This window comes from Periplaneta americana, chromosome 2 (assembly GCF_040183065.1).
Source record: "Periplaneta americana isolate PAMFEO1 chromosome 2, P.americana_PAMFEO1_priV1, whole genome shotgun sequence".
NCBI lineage: Eukaryota > Metazoa > Arthropoda > Insecta > Blattodea > Blattidae > Periplaneta > Periplaneta americana.
In genome coordinates this window covers 36,321,585-36,338,684 of record NC_091118.1, presented here as the reverse complement: position 1 = coordinate 36,338,684, position 17,100 = coordinate 36,321,585, and the positions used below count along the sequence as shown (strand labels likewise).

The following is a 17,100-nucleotide window of genomic DNA, read 5'->3' as shown; positions in this document are numbered from 1 at the left end:
GAAGATTGTAGCAAGTAATATGCACCTGAAGAATGAGGTACACTTAGCAAAGTGGGAAAACAGGTTATCAGACGGCCTTTCGTTTACACTTGGGTTTGAAACTAATTAGTTGTCTTATATGCCACTGAATTCAGAATGATTGATTGTATAAGCATGGAAATTTTTATTCCACTCTGAGCACTAAAAGCCTAGAAATATTGAACTAAACTTTTGTACTGAAATTGTTTAATCTCATGGGCATCACTACCCAGTCCCTTTAAGCACTCAATTACTAAGGATGGCTAATTTTATGAGAAGTTTATAAGTGAAACATAGAAGAAATGTGGCAGAATGTGTTGAAGAATATGCAAATCACTGCTATTCCCCACAGAAAAGTGAATATAAAGCAATTGATAATAAAGAGTGCGTCAGATTTCAAACTATCGATCGCAGCGAGGGGAGGGACAGAGTGAGGGGGACCACGACTGTTGGGTCAGCCAGAGAATGCAGTTTCAGTTGAGAAAATGGTGTTGGTCTAGCGTACAACGTGCTTTCATCGCAGAGACATTTTTGAAAAATGAAGAGTCTGTGATCGCCACTCAGGACCATTTCGACATCGGATGTCGTGCTAGAATTCCAACTCGGAATACAAATTCGCGGTGGGTGGCTTCATTTCGTATCACAGGTTCAACATTAAAGAAGAAAACACCTGGACGAACACGGAGCGCATGTGTGGAGACAGATACCAGGTTTTCCGGCCACCTCAAAAATCAGCCCGCAAACATGCTACTGCACTGAGATTGTCCGAGGCTACGGTAAGATCTCGCGCCCTGCGACTTCTTTCTTTGGGACCATTTGAAGGCGTAAGTTTGCAAACATCGATCACATACACTGGACGAACTGAAGGAGGCGATTCGTGAAGAAATAGCGGCAATCCTACCAGCTATGACTGTGAAAGTGATGGCAAACTTCAGAAAACGCCTCGATGCCTGTATTGAAAGCCAAGAACATCATATGGCTGATGTTGTATTCCATAAATAAACTGCATGTATTGGTGAGTCTGTTGATAACAATAAATTTTTGATTTGATGAATCCTTACAATTTTCTTGCCACATGAAATCCATCCATTCTTTCTGACGCACCCTGTACTTCTGTCTCAATCACAAGATGAAGAATTTTAAAATATCTTAAATTTGTTGGGTATTTTACAATGCCTTTTGAAAATATGATACATTTTTAACACTTTGAGCTTCGATCCATTTAATTGAATTCTTAAACTGAAAAATTATATGTATAAAGCACTTCATTATTTTATAGTTTTTCCCCCTCAATATTTCGCAATTTTTATTCTAAAACATAGTAAGTAAGGTAAAGGTTTACACGCTACAAGCGCATGGGGGGAATGAAATTAGAGCGCTATGCTTTCATGACCTAGGCACTAAAATGAAATGTGGTCAGCACCATGCTCTGACCGCCTTTAACCCCTGGGAAAGACCTGGTAGACCTACTCAATTTGATAGGAGGTTGAGTGAACCTCAGGGACATTCTGGAAGTTTTGGCAACAGAAAACAATCCCACCATTACTCGGGATTGAACCGAGGGCCTTCCAGTTGTAGAGAGTTGCTCTGTGAACTGTGCTACCGCTATCCTACAATATGCTGCTGAAAAGTTGTGTGACATGTTTTTCAACTTTTATGCCTTCAAGTAACGAGGATTTCTTTATTAGGAAGCACAAATGGTCCCTCTTCACCCATTTCAGAGTTCTAGCTGTTAGTATCACAGACTTGTATAAAAAATAAATGTACAAGAAATACAATAATGTTTGTACATTTGGTAACAAAATAAAGTTCTTATTATAATGGATATCAAAGAATTATATGCTTATTTTTCCCCGATTAATTATTTGCAATTACCACACCTACATTAATATTAAACAGAAAAATAAATACATATCTAAAATTTATTTATAGGAGAAAATAAACTTTTAATTATTGCATTTAAATGTGCAGTTTATAAACTGCATATTTTTTGTATACTTCTAGAGCTCGATTAATTGCAAATTTATTTCAAGTATGAAAGAAGAAACATATCGTTGACTTGGAAGAAGACCATCACAACTCAAAAGTCACCATTATTTATTTTTCCATGAATTTTAACTGCCAAAGATGTAAACGTTTATGTGGAAAATCGTCACAAATTAAACTCTCTTACTTTTTGCATAAAAATAAAATAATTACACTCTAATAATGAAAGCTTTGCCTTTAATTAACCTAAAATGATCTCTCAATTATTGGGGAAAGACCGTCATAATACAAATGGGTCTTATAAAAGAGATATTTTATCATCACAATACTGAGGGACTAAGGCCTAATGTAGTATATAGTAATCTTCATTTTTCACATAAAACTGTTTTCTAGTATTTACTTTTTGGACTGAGATATCAAGGTTTATGTAACACCTCATTTTTAAAATGCTTCTCCTGGAAATTAACACATTTAGAAATGTGACAGTCTTCTTCCAAGGCGACGATATGTTTCCATTACTGATGAAAAGCAATGACATTAAACATAGATACTGTAAAATGTAGTATCTAGTTCACTGCTTTACCTTAATTTTACAAAGGCCAAATTTTTTTAATTTCAGTGTGTGAAAATTATTTCCTCCCTTAAAAAACATAGCTCAATGACATTTATGACAGACCTACGGAAATAGTTCAATGCAGTGGCGGTTCCTCGGGGAAGGGAAGGGAGGAACGTCCTCCTCACATTTTCTTCTTTTGAAAGTAAATACCAAATAAAATATGTGCCTTGAAATTCGAGGAAGATTCGATAATTTTTAAGTTCACAGCTATAAGAAAAACTCGGTTGATCGAGTTTTAAACGACGCGCGCTCATGTGCTGTAGAAAACTGTGAGAAAGATGCGAGATTGTCTGTGCGAGGAAAGGCACTCCATTCCTCCTCTACTGCAGTTAACACACATAGACAACAGCGCACTAGCGGCCAGAGAAAGAAGCAGAGTTTTAAAGCAAGTAAATGAACGGAGAGGGAGGAGATCCTCCTCTGAATCAGCGCATGGGCGGGAAATTGAAACCGACTGGTCATGCAGCAAGCTCGCTACCGCTGCCATCTAACGATGCTGTATTCAACCAGACTATAACACATCTAGGAGGTGGCACAATAAAAACAGTTTTAACGCAAAGCTATGAAATACACCATGTAAACTTCTTTTTAATTATAAATCAAAAATATTATTCATAGCACTTTATATAGGCTAGTATTCATGGTTTGAAACTTTCGTGGATATTTGAAAGTTAAAGTTGGGTTTATGTAAAACAAAGATGAAGTAGTTCTACGTAGTTGGCCCCTGAAATTCACTTCTATTCATTGTTTACTAGACAGGGCAAGAGCCAAGCTGTCAGTTTTGTACAAATATATTTGAAACTGAAAGTAGGTACTGCAAACTACATTATTTTTAACATAAACAATTAATCGGCCACCGGCAGCTTTGAACAATAATGGTAGTATGACTTTACAAGAACTGACATTCTTCAAAAGCATGTGATACTGAACTTGTAAAATGTACATGTGGTAACAAGACCACGTGGGTAGGTGCAGTGTTCTCGCTTTCCTAACAGATTATTTCCCATTCCTATTTCCGTAAAAAGTTCCGGTTACAAGTTAGTAGCTAGTCTCTTCCAACACGTGTGATGCTGTAGTGTGCTCGAAAAATGCTACGAGGTTGTGAATTTCCTTGTAATTGTTAATTTGCGCAATTATTCAACAATGAATGGAAGTGAAAACATAATATATTTTGGGTAATTTAGGAAACTCAGTTTACAAGAACAGACTATTGCTATACAGAAGGGAAGGCCAACCCCAACACTACCGGGTCTTACATGTATGCATGTGGGCTAATTTGTAGCATGTTTCATTCAAGAAGGTGTAATTTCGTGCTGTTAACTTCTTTCCTCCTCTTAAGAAATATGCAGGAGCCGCCACTGGTTCAATGACATTTATGACAGAACCTACCGTATTATATATGATAGATATTGAGTATATTTTCCGATTGTTATTTGTTCTGACTATACTCATCACATTCTATGTGAGATGAGGCATGAAACTTGATGCACACTTGGTGTGGAATGAAAGATGAATTATATTACAACATGAAGGATGATTCATTTCAGAGAGCCAACATCTGCTATCACATCAAACATACCGAAACACTCGCATTTTAAAATGGACAATGAACCTCACTGTTGGGATATACATAGTGTCTTTCCCCCCAATTTAATATATAGCACACAGACACTACCAATTCTTTCTTTCCTGGATAATAGGGCAGTAAATAGATCACACGTGTGCTAATCAGCAACTGACTGACTTAATTCTTAATACTTACAGTTAAAAAGACACACACGCCCTGCACAAGCCAACAGAAAATTTCATTAGCCTGCTGTTGTCTTTCATAACTTTTTATAACATACTGTATAATTAATTAGTTCCTTATTAAAAAATGGCCACATAAAACACTCTACAGTTCTGTGATCTAAATTTTTAATGATATGCAGGAAAATTTATTGAACAAATTTCCCTTACATGACATTTATTTTAAGAATTTGGGCACAATAATATGTAGATGTGATCATTTGCACATTCAATCATTAAAGGTTGTAGTTAATAAACATAAATACGGTATTTTAAGTTTTGTGTTTCAACTAGATTTATTATCAGTTCTCATATTACTGATATGGTACCGGGTAAGTCTGTAATGTCATACCCCATAAATGTCTGCAGTACTTGGGACAGATAAGATTTATTTCTACAGAGAAACGGTGCTCCAGCTAATCATTTGTTTCTAGACTTCATTACAGGAGAGTACTGGTAGTGCTTTATTTCTGAGGCTTTGGGTTCTATGTAAAAAAAAAACAATGTAGGTATATATGTCAATTAGATATGAAAGAAAACGTAGCAGAGGTCCCAGATTTCTTACTTTGTACTGAACCATTCCATCCAACTTGAGCAACAGTGAAACACTTCCAGTTTAATTCCACAGCAATAGAGTTATGACCAACATTACATTCAGATGAGTAATTTAAAAGCATGTACATCAACATAATAATAGTAAACTGTTAACAACTTTTATCCATAATTGTTTACAGTTTTCATTGCTTCAATAATTTTTTTACATCTGTTGTTCAAAATTACAAAAGGTTTAGATTAAATCAGTTTCTGAATTCAATAAAATAAGAACTACCTATTAAAAGAAGAGTCTATTGCCAACCATAACCTTATTATTATTTTTTTAATTTTAAAGTAGTGGTACATGCTTTCGATTATTATTCTCGATGGCTCAGAGACTTTAATAAGACTGAATCTGTATTAACAGTGTGTTGGTCTCTTGCTCTATTTAGAACATAAGCTACAGCAACTTCTTGCAGTCTTCCGTTCATCTGTTCACAGTCTGCTACTCTCAACAGCATGGCCATTTGCTGTTCCATTCATCCCGGCAATTCTCTCTAGCGTGAAGCCAGCATTATCATGGCCTGTATCTCGAGACTTCTCTTCTGTTTGTTGTTGTCTCGGTGCTGGTGGACCCATCAGGAACATGGTGAGCAAGAACATGACGGAACCTGGATATGACAAATTTAAGTTAACACATTAGTTCCGTTATATTCCTGAATTAATGACTTCTGATATATAAAATAACAAGTATTCTGAAATGCTCTTTAATGAAAATTGCGACTTTGTATAACAAGGAATTTTACTAATACGGCGATGCTTCTAGACCAAATTCATGAGACTGTGATTCTTCAGCTTTTTGTTGTCGAGATGTGATTATATAATTCCATGATCCTGAATTTTATTCACACTGTTTACTGTACCTAGAAATGCTTTCTTCATTTTGATCTTACAATTTTATTTCTTTGAGTAAAACCTCAAAACATTTTATAGTTTCACAATAACTGTACCTGTAGTCATATATTGACTGCTCTACCTTATCGGGAGACAAACGTACTACCACCTGAGCTATGCCAATGCCTTACCAGTTTCTTTTAGGACATTGGATCTGTATTTTATTTGTCTTCCAAAGAAAAGTGTGTTAAATATTTTTACTGTCCTTAAAAATTCAGCTGCAGACCACATTAGAATTTGATTATGATTTTGTTATTATTAAAAGGAAAACTATACTGAAAAAAGTCTGTTATGTTAAGCCCAGCAACTGTTATTATTAACATGGTCATTTTAAGTATTAGTGTTCCAAAATAATTAAAATTATCAGAATAGAATAAGTATGTAAATAATTTACGAACTTCAAATTTACTTACTTATAAGGTAGGTGCCTCCATAGAAGATGTATAGAGATTCTCTGTAGCCAAGAGCTTTGGATACAGGGTCCACCAAGATGGGCAGATTCCCACCGATGTTGTTCATAACAAACAGGAAGACTCCTACAGTTGTTGATCTCACTTTCAGAGGTACAATCTCGACCAGGATGGCAAACACGATGCCGAACCACATCTCAGCTAAGTGAAACAAAAGAAAATTCTAATTAATAGACATATCAGTGACAATATACAAGCTTATAAACAGAGACCGGAACTTTGGCAGAATCCCTTTTTAAATGTGTTAAATCTATCATCATTTTGAAAGTAAATCTGTATGAATTATATCTTTGTGATTGAAACGTCATAGTTTTATATTGCCCTTTTCTGCCTTTTTTTTGCCTTTATTTGATTATTTATCTATTATTTATTAATTTATTATTAAAAATTGCCTACAGGTATATTTTAATTTATTTCTATAACTGCTACAATGAAAGTGACTTCACCGAATGTATATTATTGTCTTTCGTCTCTAAACACACACCTTCATCTCAAACAGCAGAAATAACTAAAATGCTCTCTCAATTATTATCACTCAATAAAAGAATTGTATTCCAATGGATACCATCCCATTGTGGAATCCTGGGAAACGAGAATGCGGATGCTTTAGCAAAGAAGGGCAGCACTGCTACTTACAGACCTGTTACTAAATCTATGTATTACTCTGTGAAGAGATTTATTAAATCTACATACTCAGACTTCAACAAACAAAATTTGATAACTCAATCCGAAGGGAAAAAATGGAACTCTCTGCATCAAAATCCACAGTTAATTCCCGATTTACCACGAAAATCGTCTGTAGCTGCATTTAGATTGGCAACAGACCATGATTGTTTGGCCAAACACCTGCATAGAATTGGAATATATCAGTCCCCTAATTGCCCATTGTGCAACTCAAACCAAGAAATGGATTCGGAACACCTCAAAATCTGTGCTTCAGTGGCTGGCCATGATAATATCTTTGAAAAATATTGGAGTGCAAGAGGTCAAATGACTTTATTGTCAAACGCCTGGCATTAGAAAACAACAACAACAACATATTATTGTCTTTCAGTCAGTTCATATTCTCTTTGCAACAGTGAGTGATGCCGTACAAAAGTGTATAACAGTAAGCGTTTTAATTATCGCTTGTGCTTATTTGACAAGGCAAACAATGAGTGCAGGTCTAACGTTATTTTTCTTTCAGTTTTCATTGTGACGTTGTTGTAGCAAGCTAAATATTTCATATCTGTACAACCAAATACAAAAATGCACTTTCCAAGGCTACTGGGAGGAAGATTTCTTCCAACAGTAATTGCAACATCGAGTCCAAAATCTCAATTTGCATTCGACTTGTGTAAAGCTTTTCTTGCTGCCGAAATCCCTTTGTGGAAAGTGCAAAGTTGTGGGTCTAGTGCAAGGTTTTTGTAATTGTCTTTTATTGGGTATTTTAGCTATTTATAATGCCTTTTTGCCTGCCTACTTTAGCTATTTATGATGCCTTTTTGCCTGCCTATTTTAATGATTCATAATGCCTAAACTACCGGTCTCTGCCTATAAGGTATATTTCTCATGGTTTCGGCACTTAAATATACCCAACATGTCTCCCAGATAAAATATTATCCATTATTTAAACTAAAATTATATTTAGGAAGATGGTAACACTGCTTATAAAAGGCATGGAGCTGAGATTTTCCTATTCTTTATTCTAAAGTGAAATACAAACACTGTTCGTAAACTAAGGCTCTTAGGCAGAGTAGTCTCAATAAAAATTGGGAAATATTTTCACTAATTATCATGAGTCTTACATAGGGTTGCCAGATGTTCTCCTCAGGAATTCAGGACCCCATTCGTAATGCGAGGGTTAACAAATTTTAATTGATATAGAATTTACATGCAAGAATCATACGTATATTTCAAGTCTAGCGGACCCTAGTGGCACCAGGGTACTATTTTTCGAGGTCACAGGGTGGAACTAGGGACATTTTATGACTTTCATATTGTCGTCAAATTTTGCATTTATAAAAGTTGAATTTTGTTCATATTCAAACAATTTCATAGTGAGATCTATTCAGCAGACCTAAAAACCTCTCTATCTAGATTCGAACCCATGTATTTTCATTTGACATTCCATAAGTATTCCTGCGGAAATGGTGGTGGTGGTGGTGGTGGTGGTGGTGATGATGATGATGATGATGATGACGATGACGATGACGATGACGATGACGATGACGATGACGATGACGATGACGATGACGATGACGATGACGATGACGATGACGACGACGACGAAGACAACAACCATCGGTACTACCGAAATCACAGAGCCAGGGCACTTTTTGTTTAGAAATACACCACTGGCATGAATCCTCGGAAAAAACGTCCCTGCCTGGAGACCCGAATTGGAGATTACTTTACCATATCATGGAGATACTAATGCTTGTGTAATTATTTTTTAACAGAGGATTAGATTCAAACAGTACTAATTTTGATAGTGAAATTTTATCAATTTTTTTCAAATTTAAAAAATTTCTGATATCGAATTGATAAATTTGAGAAGGCTGTGAAACTATTTGATTTTAAAAAGCAGTTATCCTTGCGGCAATTCTAGTTGAAGCAAGTAAAGCGATAGGGTTGGAAGTAAATCCTGAAAAGACTAAGTATATGATTATGTCTCGTGACCAGAATATTGTACGAAATGGAATTATAAAAATTGGAGATTTATCTTTCGAAGAGGTGGAAAAATTCAAATATCTTGGAGCAACAGTAACAAATATAAATGACACTTGGGAGGAAATTAAACACAGAATAAATATGGGAAATGCCTGTTATTATTCGGTTGAGAAGCTTTTGTCATCTAGTCTGCTGTCAAAAAATCTGAAAGTTAGAATTTATAAAACAGTTATATTACCGGTCGTTCTTTATGGCTGTGAAACTTGGACACTCACTTTGAGAGAGGAACAGAGATTAAGGGTGTTTGAGAATAAGGTTCTTAGGAAAATATTTGGGGCTAAGAGGGATGAAGTTACAGGAGAATGGAGAAAGTTACACAATGCAGAGCTGTACGCATTGTATTCTTCACCTGACATAATTAGGAACATAAAATCCAGACGTTTGAGATGGGCAGGACATGTAGCACGTATGGGCAAATCCAGAAATGCATATAGTGTGTTAGTTGGGAGGCCGGAGGGAAAAAGACCTTTAGGGAGGCCGAGACATAGATGGGAAGATAATATTAAAATGGATTTGAGGGAGGTGGGATATGATGATAGGGACTGGATTAATCTTGCTCAGGATAGGGACTAATGGCGGGCTTATGTGAGGGCGGCAATGAACCTCCGGGTTCCTTAAAAGCCAGTAAGTAAGTAAGTTATCCTTGCTACAGCATCGGATGTAGCAGCAAAAAACCTCAATATTCCAAAGTGTCGTAAAATGTTAAGGCAACTGGCCAAATTAAATAAACAGGTACTTCAGTGGGTACCTGCACATTGTGGAGTGGGGGTAATGAGACAGCTGATTTCTTGGCCAAGAAAGGTAGAAAATTACTCCAAAGTTATCTGTAGGCCTACCTATGTCTTACCACTCGGTTAAAAGAATAATAACGTCAGAACACAACAATTGGATTAAAACAAATTACAGTATTTCTAAAGCAAATGGAAAAGTGGGAGATATTATGGAGTAGATCTAATTTAATAACACAAAAACCTGCGGTGACAACTTTCAGATTACTGATAGGCCATGATAGCCTCAATAAACATTTACACAGATTCGGTATTGCAGAATCTATGTCTTTTCTGTAATCTTAATGAAGATATGGCTCAAGATGTTCTTCACTGCCCAACGTTTACTCTATTTTCCAGTATTCCTGCTAAATAATGGAGTGCAAGAGAGAGAACATCATTGTCAACTGCTCAACATTAGATATCAACTAACCAACAATTTCATTTTATAACAATAATTTCTAAATCTGACCATATGCAATGGGTAAATGCTGCTGGTAAATGCAGTGGCGATTCCTCCATGAAGGATATGAGGGTGATCCTACAGTTTAATTTCGTGCCTCTGAGGATAGAAAAGATTTTAATTACAGATTTTGATTTTCAATGCGTCCCGATATAATAATTTTCTTCAAACTTCTATTTTCTGTCGTGAGTTGTAGCCACTGCACATCTGAGATCTTAGGAATACTTTCCAAGGAACCATCCAAATATCTTACAGCAAACGGTTTTTTCTAGCAGTGAAGTTACGGACAGGGTTGAGTGAGGAGGGCGGGGTATGGCTTGACTTTAACCGTGTTTGAGGATATGACCGTATATCCTATACCACCCAGTATTATTACGACCCTTCTTTCTGGGTGGTGGTGTGGAAACCCTGTCAGAGACTACGATACGAATTTTCAAGTACCCTTGTAGCCTCCTTAAATGCAGTTCATTGGTCATTTTAAAAGAAAAGAATAAACGAAATAATAAATAATTTAAAATGATATACCGGTAATATAAAAAATGAAATGAATAAAAACCAAAATTACATAAAAATAAATAAAATAAGCTATAATAAAACACAAGAATTAACAGGACTTTCAGATGATAGGACTGCCGAAAGAAAATCTGAAGTTGTATTTGATCATTTACAAGAATTTAACTGTAGCATGCTCTATTATTATTATTATTATTATTATTATTATTATTATTATTATTATTATTATTTTTATTATTATTATTATTATTATTATTATTAGTTTCTGTCTTGGTCATCAATCGTCAGTCTCACATGTCCTACAAAAAAAATCTCAAGTCGCCACAGGGTAAATGTGTTTTGAATTATTGATAAGACTACAGAAAGTTGTTGTTGTTTTCTAATGCCAGGCATTTGACAATAAAGTCATTTGACCTCTTGCACTCCAACATTTTTTAAAGATATTGTCATGGTTAGCCACTGACGCACAGATTTTGAGATGTTCTGAATCCATAGAAAATGGCAAGTTGTAGCTGATTTAAGTGAACACCATATTTTAATGTTTTGGTGGCTACTTCATTCACACCCAGAATGTCTGGAGGACCACACCTGCTGTTGGTCGACGGGTCCACTGGACCTAGTTGGGAGATCTTGTTGATCACCAGCTTTCCCTCCTTAAGCCACTGGAGGACGATTTTAGTGCCATAGCAGGTCAGCACTAGGAACAGAAAAGTAGGAAGGGTAGGAAGGAAAGTGGAATGAACCCCTAGGCTTCGAATGCTCTAATACTGTCGGGGTCGAAGAAAGTAAGAGTTCAGTCAGAGGACTGGATAGGAAAGGGTAAAGAGAGAATTAGGTATTGAATAGAGACTACAGAAAGTAAAAATGTTTTTCAGCAGTATGGTATTGTAGGCAAATCTTCAGAGTAGGTATTCAGAATGGGAGTCAGAGTATCAATGTATAGAGGAGAAAGAAAGGTGTCAGGTCTCTCTGTATTGTAAATGCAGTTAAGGCTCTTTTCATTGTCGTCTTTAAGTAAACCCTTCCTGGTAGCATTCACTTCAGCATCTCTCTCTTATTTCAGTCTGGTAAGTTACGCATTGGTGCACTGGTGTATGGTATTTCGTAAGTCCTTGTCTCTTTGACTTGTGAGAGGAGAGGAAATTTAGGTTAAGATGAGTTGTCGCAGAATATTAATCCATATTTCATTACAGAAATTATGCCATTTTGAGGGTGTTTATGACGCCAATGAAAGATTGGGATCTTAATGCATAACAGAGTTCAATTCAGGAGTAGTCCAATATATTCAGTTCAAGTGATTATCCAATTCCAAACCAAGAAATTTTGTGCTTATAGATTCTTTGAGATCAATTCCATTAAATCTAAAATTAAAGGAAAACTGAGCACTATTACATGTACCGTAAAGTGGGCTGACTTTGAATGCCGAGGTGTCTTTGAACGCCGAGGTGACTTTGAACAGTAATTTAGCGCCTTTCTAAATTAAATGCTGTACCCAATTGCGAAAAAACTGAACTAATTTATTGACAAATTAAACAGTTTTTTCGCAATTGGGTACAGCATTTAATTTAGAAAGGCGCTAAGTTACTGTTCAAAGTCACCTCAGCGTTCAAAGTCACCCCACTTTATGGTACTGTACTGAATTTGATTACACAGGCTTTATCAACAAAGTGCTAGTTTATTGGCACTAAAGCAATCATCCATTATACTGAACACTACCGGTACCTATATATAAATGATCATATTATTTGCTCTAAATAATTACCATACAGTTGTTATCATATGCAAAAAAGATTACCTGGGATAAATTATTTAAATAGTTGAGATTAAATTTTTAATATAAACTAGAAACAATGCAATGAATCTAAAATTCATCTCTGGCTAACTCCATGTTTAATAAGAATTTTTTTTTCCACATTTCAGTTACCGGTATTGATACAACACCGAGTAAATGCAAGCCTCAAAAAGTTACATAATGTTATTAATACGAGTCTAAACCTTTTATTTATCATAGACATACCTCATACTGTGACTGTTCTTAAATACCCACATTAGAGATGGAAGAGACATGGCAACATACCTACTGCATTACCATTACAATTTTCTTTGCTTCTTTCTAGCCCTCTTGTCTTTCCCTTTGTCTCACAACAAGCTAGGGTTGCCAAATTTTTTGAAGAAAATACGGGATGCTAAGGAATCGACAAAATTTCGCATAGAAAATTGACAAATTGTTCAACTAAAAGAAACTTCATTCTAACTTCAGCAGTTAGGCTTAAATTAGTAGTTACCTTAGAATGAGGTGAAGTGACACAGTTTCAAACTTAAGTTACTTGCATCTTTGGCAAACGTGTGTTCATTTCTATGTTTCATGCAACAAAAACATGGATCTTGTATTCTAAATTTAAAGGTCATGTTGAATGTCAGATAAGTTTTATGAGATTATATTAAAATCAAGATTTTATTCGGTCAATCACTTATCAGTTATCAATGACAGAAAATTCTGTTACATTGAAAAGTACAATTGGTAAAAGTTATCACGAATATTTTCGACCTGCCTAGAGGTCATCCTCAGGTGATATTTTTAGCATACAATATTTAAAAACTAGGTGAGTTTTAAATACATTTGAACACTTATAACCATGTTTGCTTGACATAAATTGGTGGGTAACATACATTAAATGACATATAGATTAAATCTTCCATAGATCATTTTGCGATATGAACATTAAAGCACATGCAATGTGTTTAAAACATAAATTCAATTGAATTCGTTAAAAAAAAAAAATTGTTCAATGTTTTATGCCTAAAACTGTTCAGTATGATGTTGGAAGACTATGGATTATTCTCGACCTGTATAGCGAAATATTCATTTGTAATTAAGCAAACATTATTTAAAACTAGATGAATGTTTAAAATACATTTAGCACTATAATAACCTTGTGTGCTTAACATAAAATATTGAAGTGACATATATAATGTTAATTGACGTATAGGTTAAGTCTTCATTGATCATAATTGTGATACAATGTTAATCACATATGATGTGTTGAAAATATGTAGTCAATCGTTTTAGATTGTTCAGAAAATGTTGACTAAAACAGCTCAGTATGATGTTAAGCTATGAAGAAATGTGGAAAATTCTCAGTCTGAGTCGCCGTGATGAGGCGTTTTTAAGTGATGTACGTGGAGGGTTTCTTGGCAATGAGGCCCACTCTTGATTTTAATATAATCTTGTATTCTAGTTTCTTATTGCATACCGAAATATTGTGAATGGATAGCTGTTTTTAATTTATTTAAAAATATATTGGTGTCTCACTCCACCATTTGGTTTGCGGTGAAGTGATACATCAATTATTTTTCATCAATTTAAGACGATTTTGGGCTTCTATGAAATCTTAAATCTTACCTAGGAAAAAAAAAATTCTGGTCACAACCTGCAGGCCTATAACCCCTTTGCATTTTTATTCTGTTCTATTCCTACTTTATAGCATTCCTATTACACAACTTAACAAGTAAACAACTAACTACTGAAATGATCTCATTATGTTTAAAAGAATAGACGCCAATGTACTGCTACAAACAGCATTTCGTTTGTACCCACAATAAAAGGAAAGATAAAGACTAAATACCGTAGTTCTGAATTCTAGATATACCTGAGTACATGTGAGAGGGAGGGCTTGAGAATGGGCTTTTATATAGGTAGAAAAGCTGGCGAAGGGAAATCAGAAAACTGAATATGATGACTAATTCTGTTGTTGTTGTTTTCTAATGCCAGGCGTTTGACAATAAAGTCATTTGACCTCTTGCACTCCAATATTTTTCAAAGATATTATCATGACCAGCCACTGAAACACAGATTTTGAGGTGTTCCGAATCCATTTCTTGGTTTGAGTTGCACAATGGGCAGTTAGGGGACTGATATATTCCAATTCTATGCAGGTATTTGGCCAAACAATCATGGCCTGTTGCCAATCTAAATGCAGCTACAGACGATTTTCGGGGTAAATCGGGAATTAACTGTGGATTATGATGCAGAGAGTTCCATTTTTCCCTTGAGATTGTGTTATCAAATTTTGTTTGTTGAAGTCTAAGTATGTGGATTTAATAAATCTCTTCACAGAGTAATACGTAGATTTAGTAACAGGTCTGTAAGTAGCAGTGCTGCCCTTCTTTGCAAAAGCATCCGCATTCTCATTTCCCAGGATTCCACAATGGGATGGTATCCATTGGAATACAATTCTTTTATTGAGTGATATTAATTGAGAGAGCATTTTAGTTATTTCTGCTGTTTGAGATGAATGTGCATGTTTAGAGACTATTGATAGAATAGTTGCTTTGGAGTCTGACAATATAACTGCATTTTAAAATTTATTGATGTGGCATAGAAGATTCCTGAGACTTTCACTTATTGCAATGATTTCTCCATCAAAACTTGTTGTTCCATACCCAAGAGATCTATAAAGTGAGAAGAGACAGCATGTAACACCTGCACCAGCACCTTGTTCTCTGGAGATCAAGGATCCATCAGTGTATAAATGAAGCCAGTTTTGTGGAGGGTACCTAATATTAATTGTTCCTAAAAAGACAATTAATGATGACTAATTCTTTACCAGATTTATGATTATCGGTATTCTGAGTAATTTCACTTACCGATACCTACTCTACTTTCATCTAAACTCTCGGCCTCATCTTACCATATCTTGCCAAAAAATTGCAATGTTGTAAAATTTTGACTTGCTCCACATCTTAAAACTTCAATGCTAATGCAAGATCTATGGAATACAATAAATGAAATGAAATATGCCATGATGCTATAATGACGAAATGCAAGAACAAGAACTATGTTACTACAACTTACCGAAGAAATAGGAGATTGCAAGAGTGATGAGAGCCCAAAGAGGATCGAAATATACGCTGCCATATGCAAATGGGGTGGCAATCAACTGCAAACAAGAAACATGCAACTCAGTCAGATAAAAATTTCACATGGTAGTTACTAAAAGTAGGCAATATTAGACAATTTCAATGGTACTGGTAAATATAAAACAATCTATAAAAATTAGATAATTTTTTTATAATTGCCCATTTATTAAAGGAACCTATCTGTTTTAAACAACGTTTAACAAGTTTTTACGGATTTAAATGTTGCAGTTAAATATATATGGACTGTGCAGATGTTGGCAAGTATAAATCAGTAAAATTTTAATTTATTATTTTCAATGGCAAACTTATTTGTGTAGATGCATATAGAATATAACTAAACTGATTCTTTGTAGAAGATATTACAGAAATAAAACAACAAAATCCTTCCTTTCTCTGTTTTCTGTTTTGATTTTAGTGAAACCTTTAAAACTTAAATCTTAAACAATGACTCGAATTTTTCTCGTCATTAACAAATTTTAGATCTGCTATTAATAGTAGCGTTGTTTAAGGGAACACTCAGCTGAGGGAAGGTAAATAAATTATTCAAAATAAAATACTGAAGTACTAGTAGACCTACTAGTAATGCGGGAGGCCAAGGCTATACTACAAGCACTGTCTAGCTACAAGGGTCATAGTGAAGAAGAAGAAGAAGAAGAAGATGTATAAATGCTGCAATCATATTGTATGTTTTCAAAAATGGATTAACAAAATAACAATATAGTCTACATTTTCCCACTTGCCGTAAGTTTACTCCTTTTCCACATGCAAACAATCTTTTCAGAGAAAGTTCATTTTTCATTTGCTGTTAAGTTAGATAGCTCAAAACGCACTAGGCAATGCTGATGTACAGTTCACTGAATTCAATATAATATATATAGTCCACACCTGTGGAGTAACGGTCAGCACATTTGACCGCGAAACCAGGTGGCCCGGGTTCGAATCCCGGTCGGGGTAAGTTATCTGGTTGAGGTTTTTTCGGGGGTTTTCCCTCAACCCAATACGAGCAAATGCTGGGTAACTTTCGGTGTTGGACCCCGGACTCATTTCACCGACATTATCACCTTCATATCATTCAGATGCTAAATAACCTAGATGTTGATACAGCATCGTAAAATAACCCAATAAAAAAATATATATAATATATAAGGGTGATCATTAGATATATGCTCATAATACACTGACCTACCAATGTTGTGGCCAAATTATTGCATAAAACACTATCAAAATTTGTTATATTTTTCATAAATGAGTGCTCTTTACTAAGTGTCTGTAAATATTTTCAAGACTGCAAAATAATGAAAAATTTTTAATTAAATTTTGAAAAATATTAGCTTCTGAAACATATTTTTTATTAACTGT

The 17,100-nt window shown here is 35.0% G+C and overlaps 1 protein-coding gene across 2 annotated transcripts in view; it reads right to left on the bottom strand.

The window, feature by feature from the left end:
* Positions 1 to 4,915: 4,915 nt before the first annotated feature.
* Positions 4,916 to 17,100, bottom strand: part of LOC138692280 (protein spinster homolog 1) — a 134,201-nt gene continuing 122,016 nt past the window's right edge. The window contains exons 7-9 of one of the 2 annotated variants that reach the window (XM_069815457.1): positions 15,677 to 15,761; positions 6,310 to 6,507; positions 4,916 to 5,613 (exon numbers count right to left, since the gene is read on the bottom strand). In XM_069815457.1, the coding sequence (XP_069671558.1) occupies positions 5,438 to 5,613; positions 6,310 to 6,507; positions 15,677 to 15,761 (459 nt within the window). In that variant the 3' untranslated portion in view covers positions 4,916 to 5,437. The remainder of the gene's footprint in view (positions 5,614 to 6,309; positions 6,508 to 15,676; positions 15,762 to 17,100) is intronic. The other variant, XM_069815466.1, reaches the window with a different exon arrangement.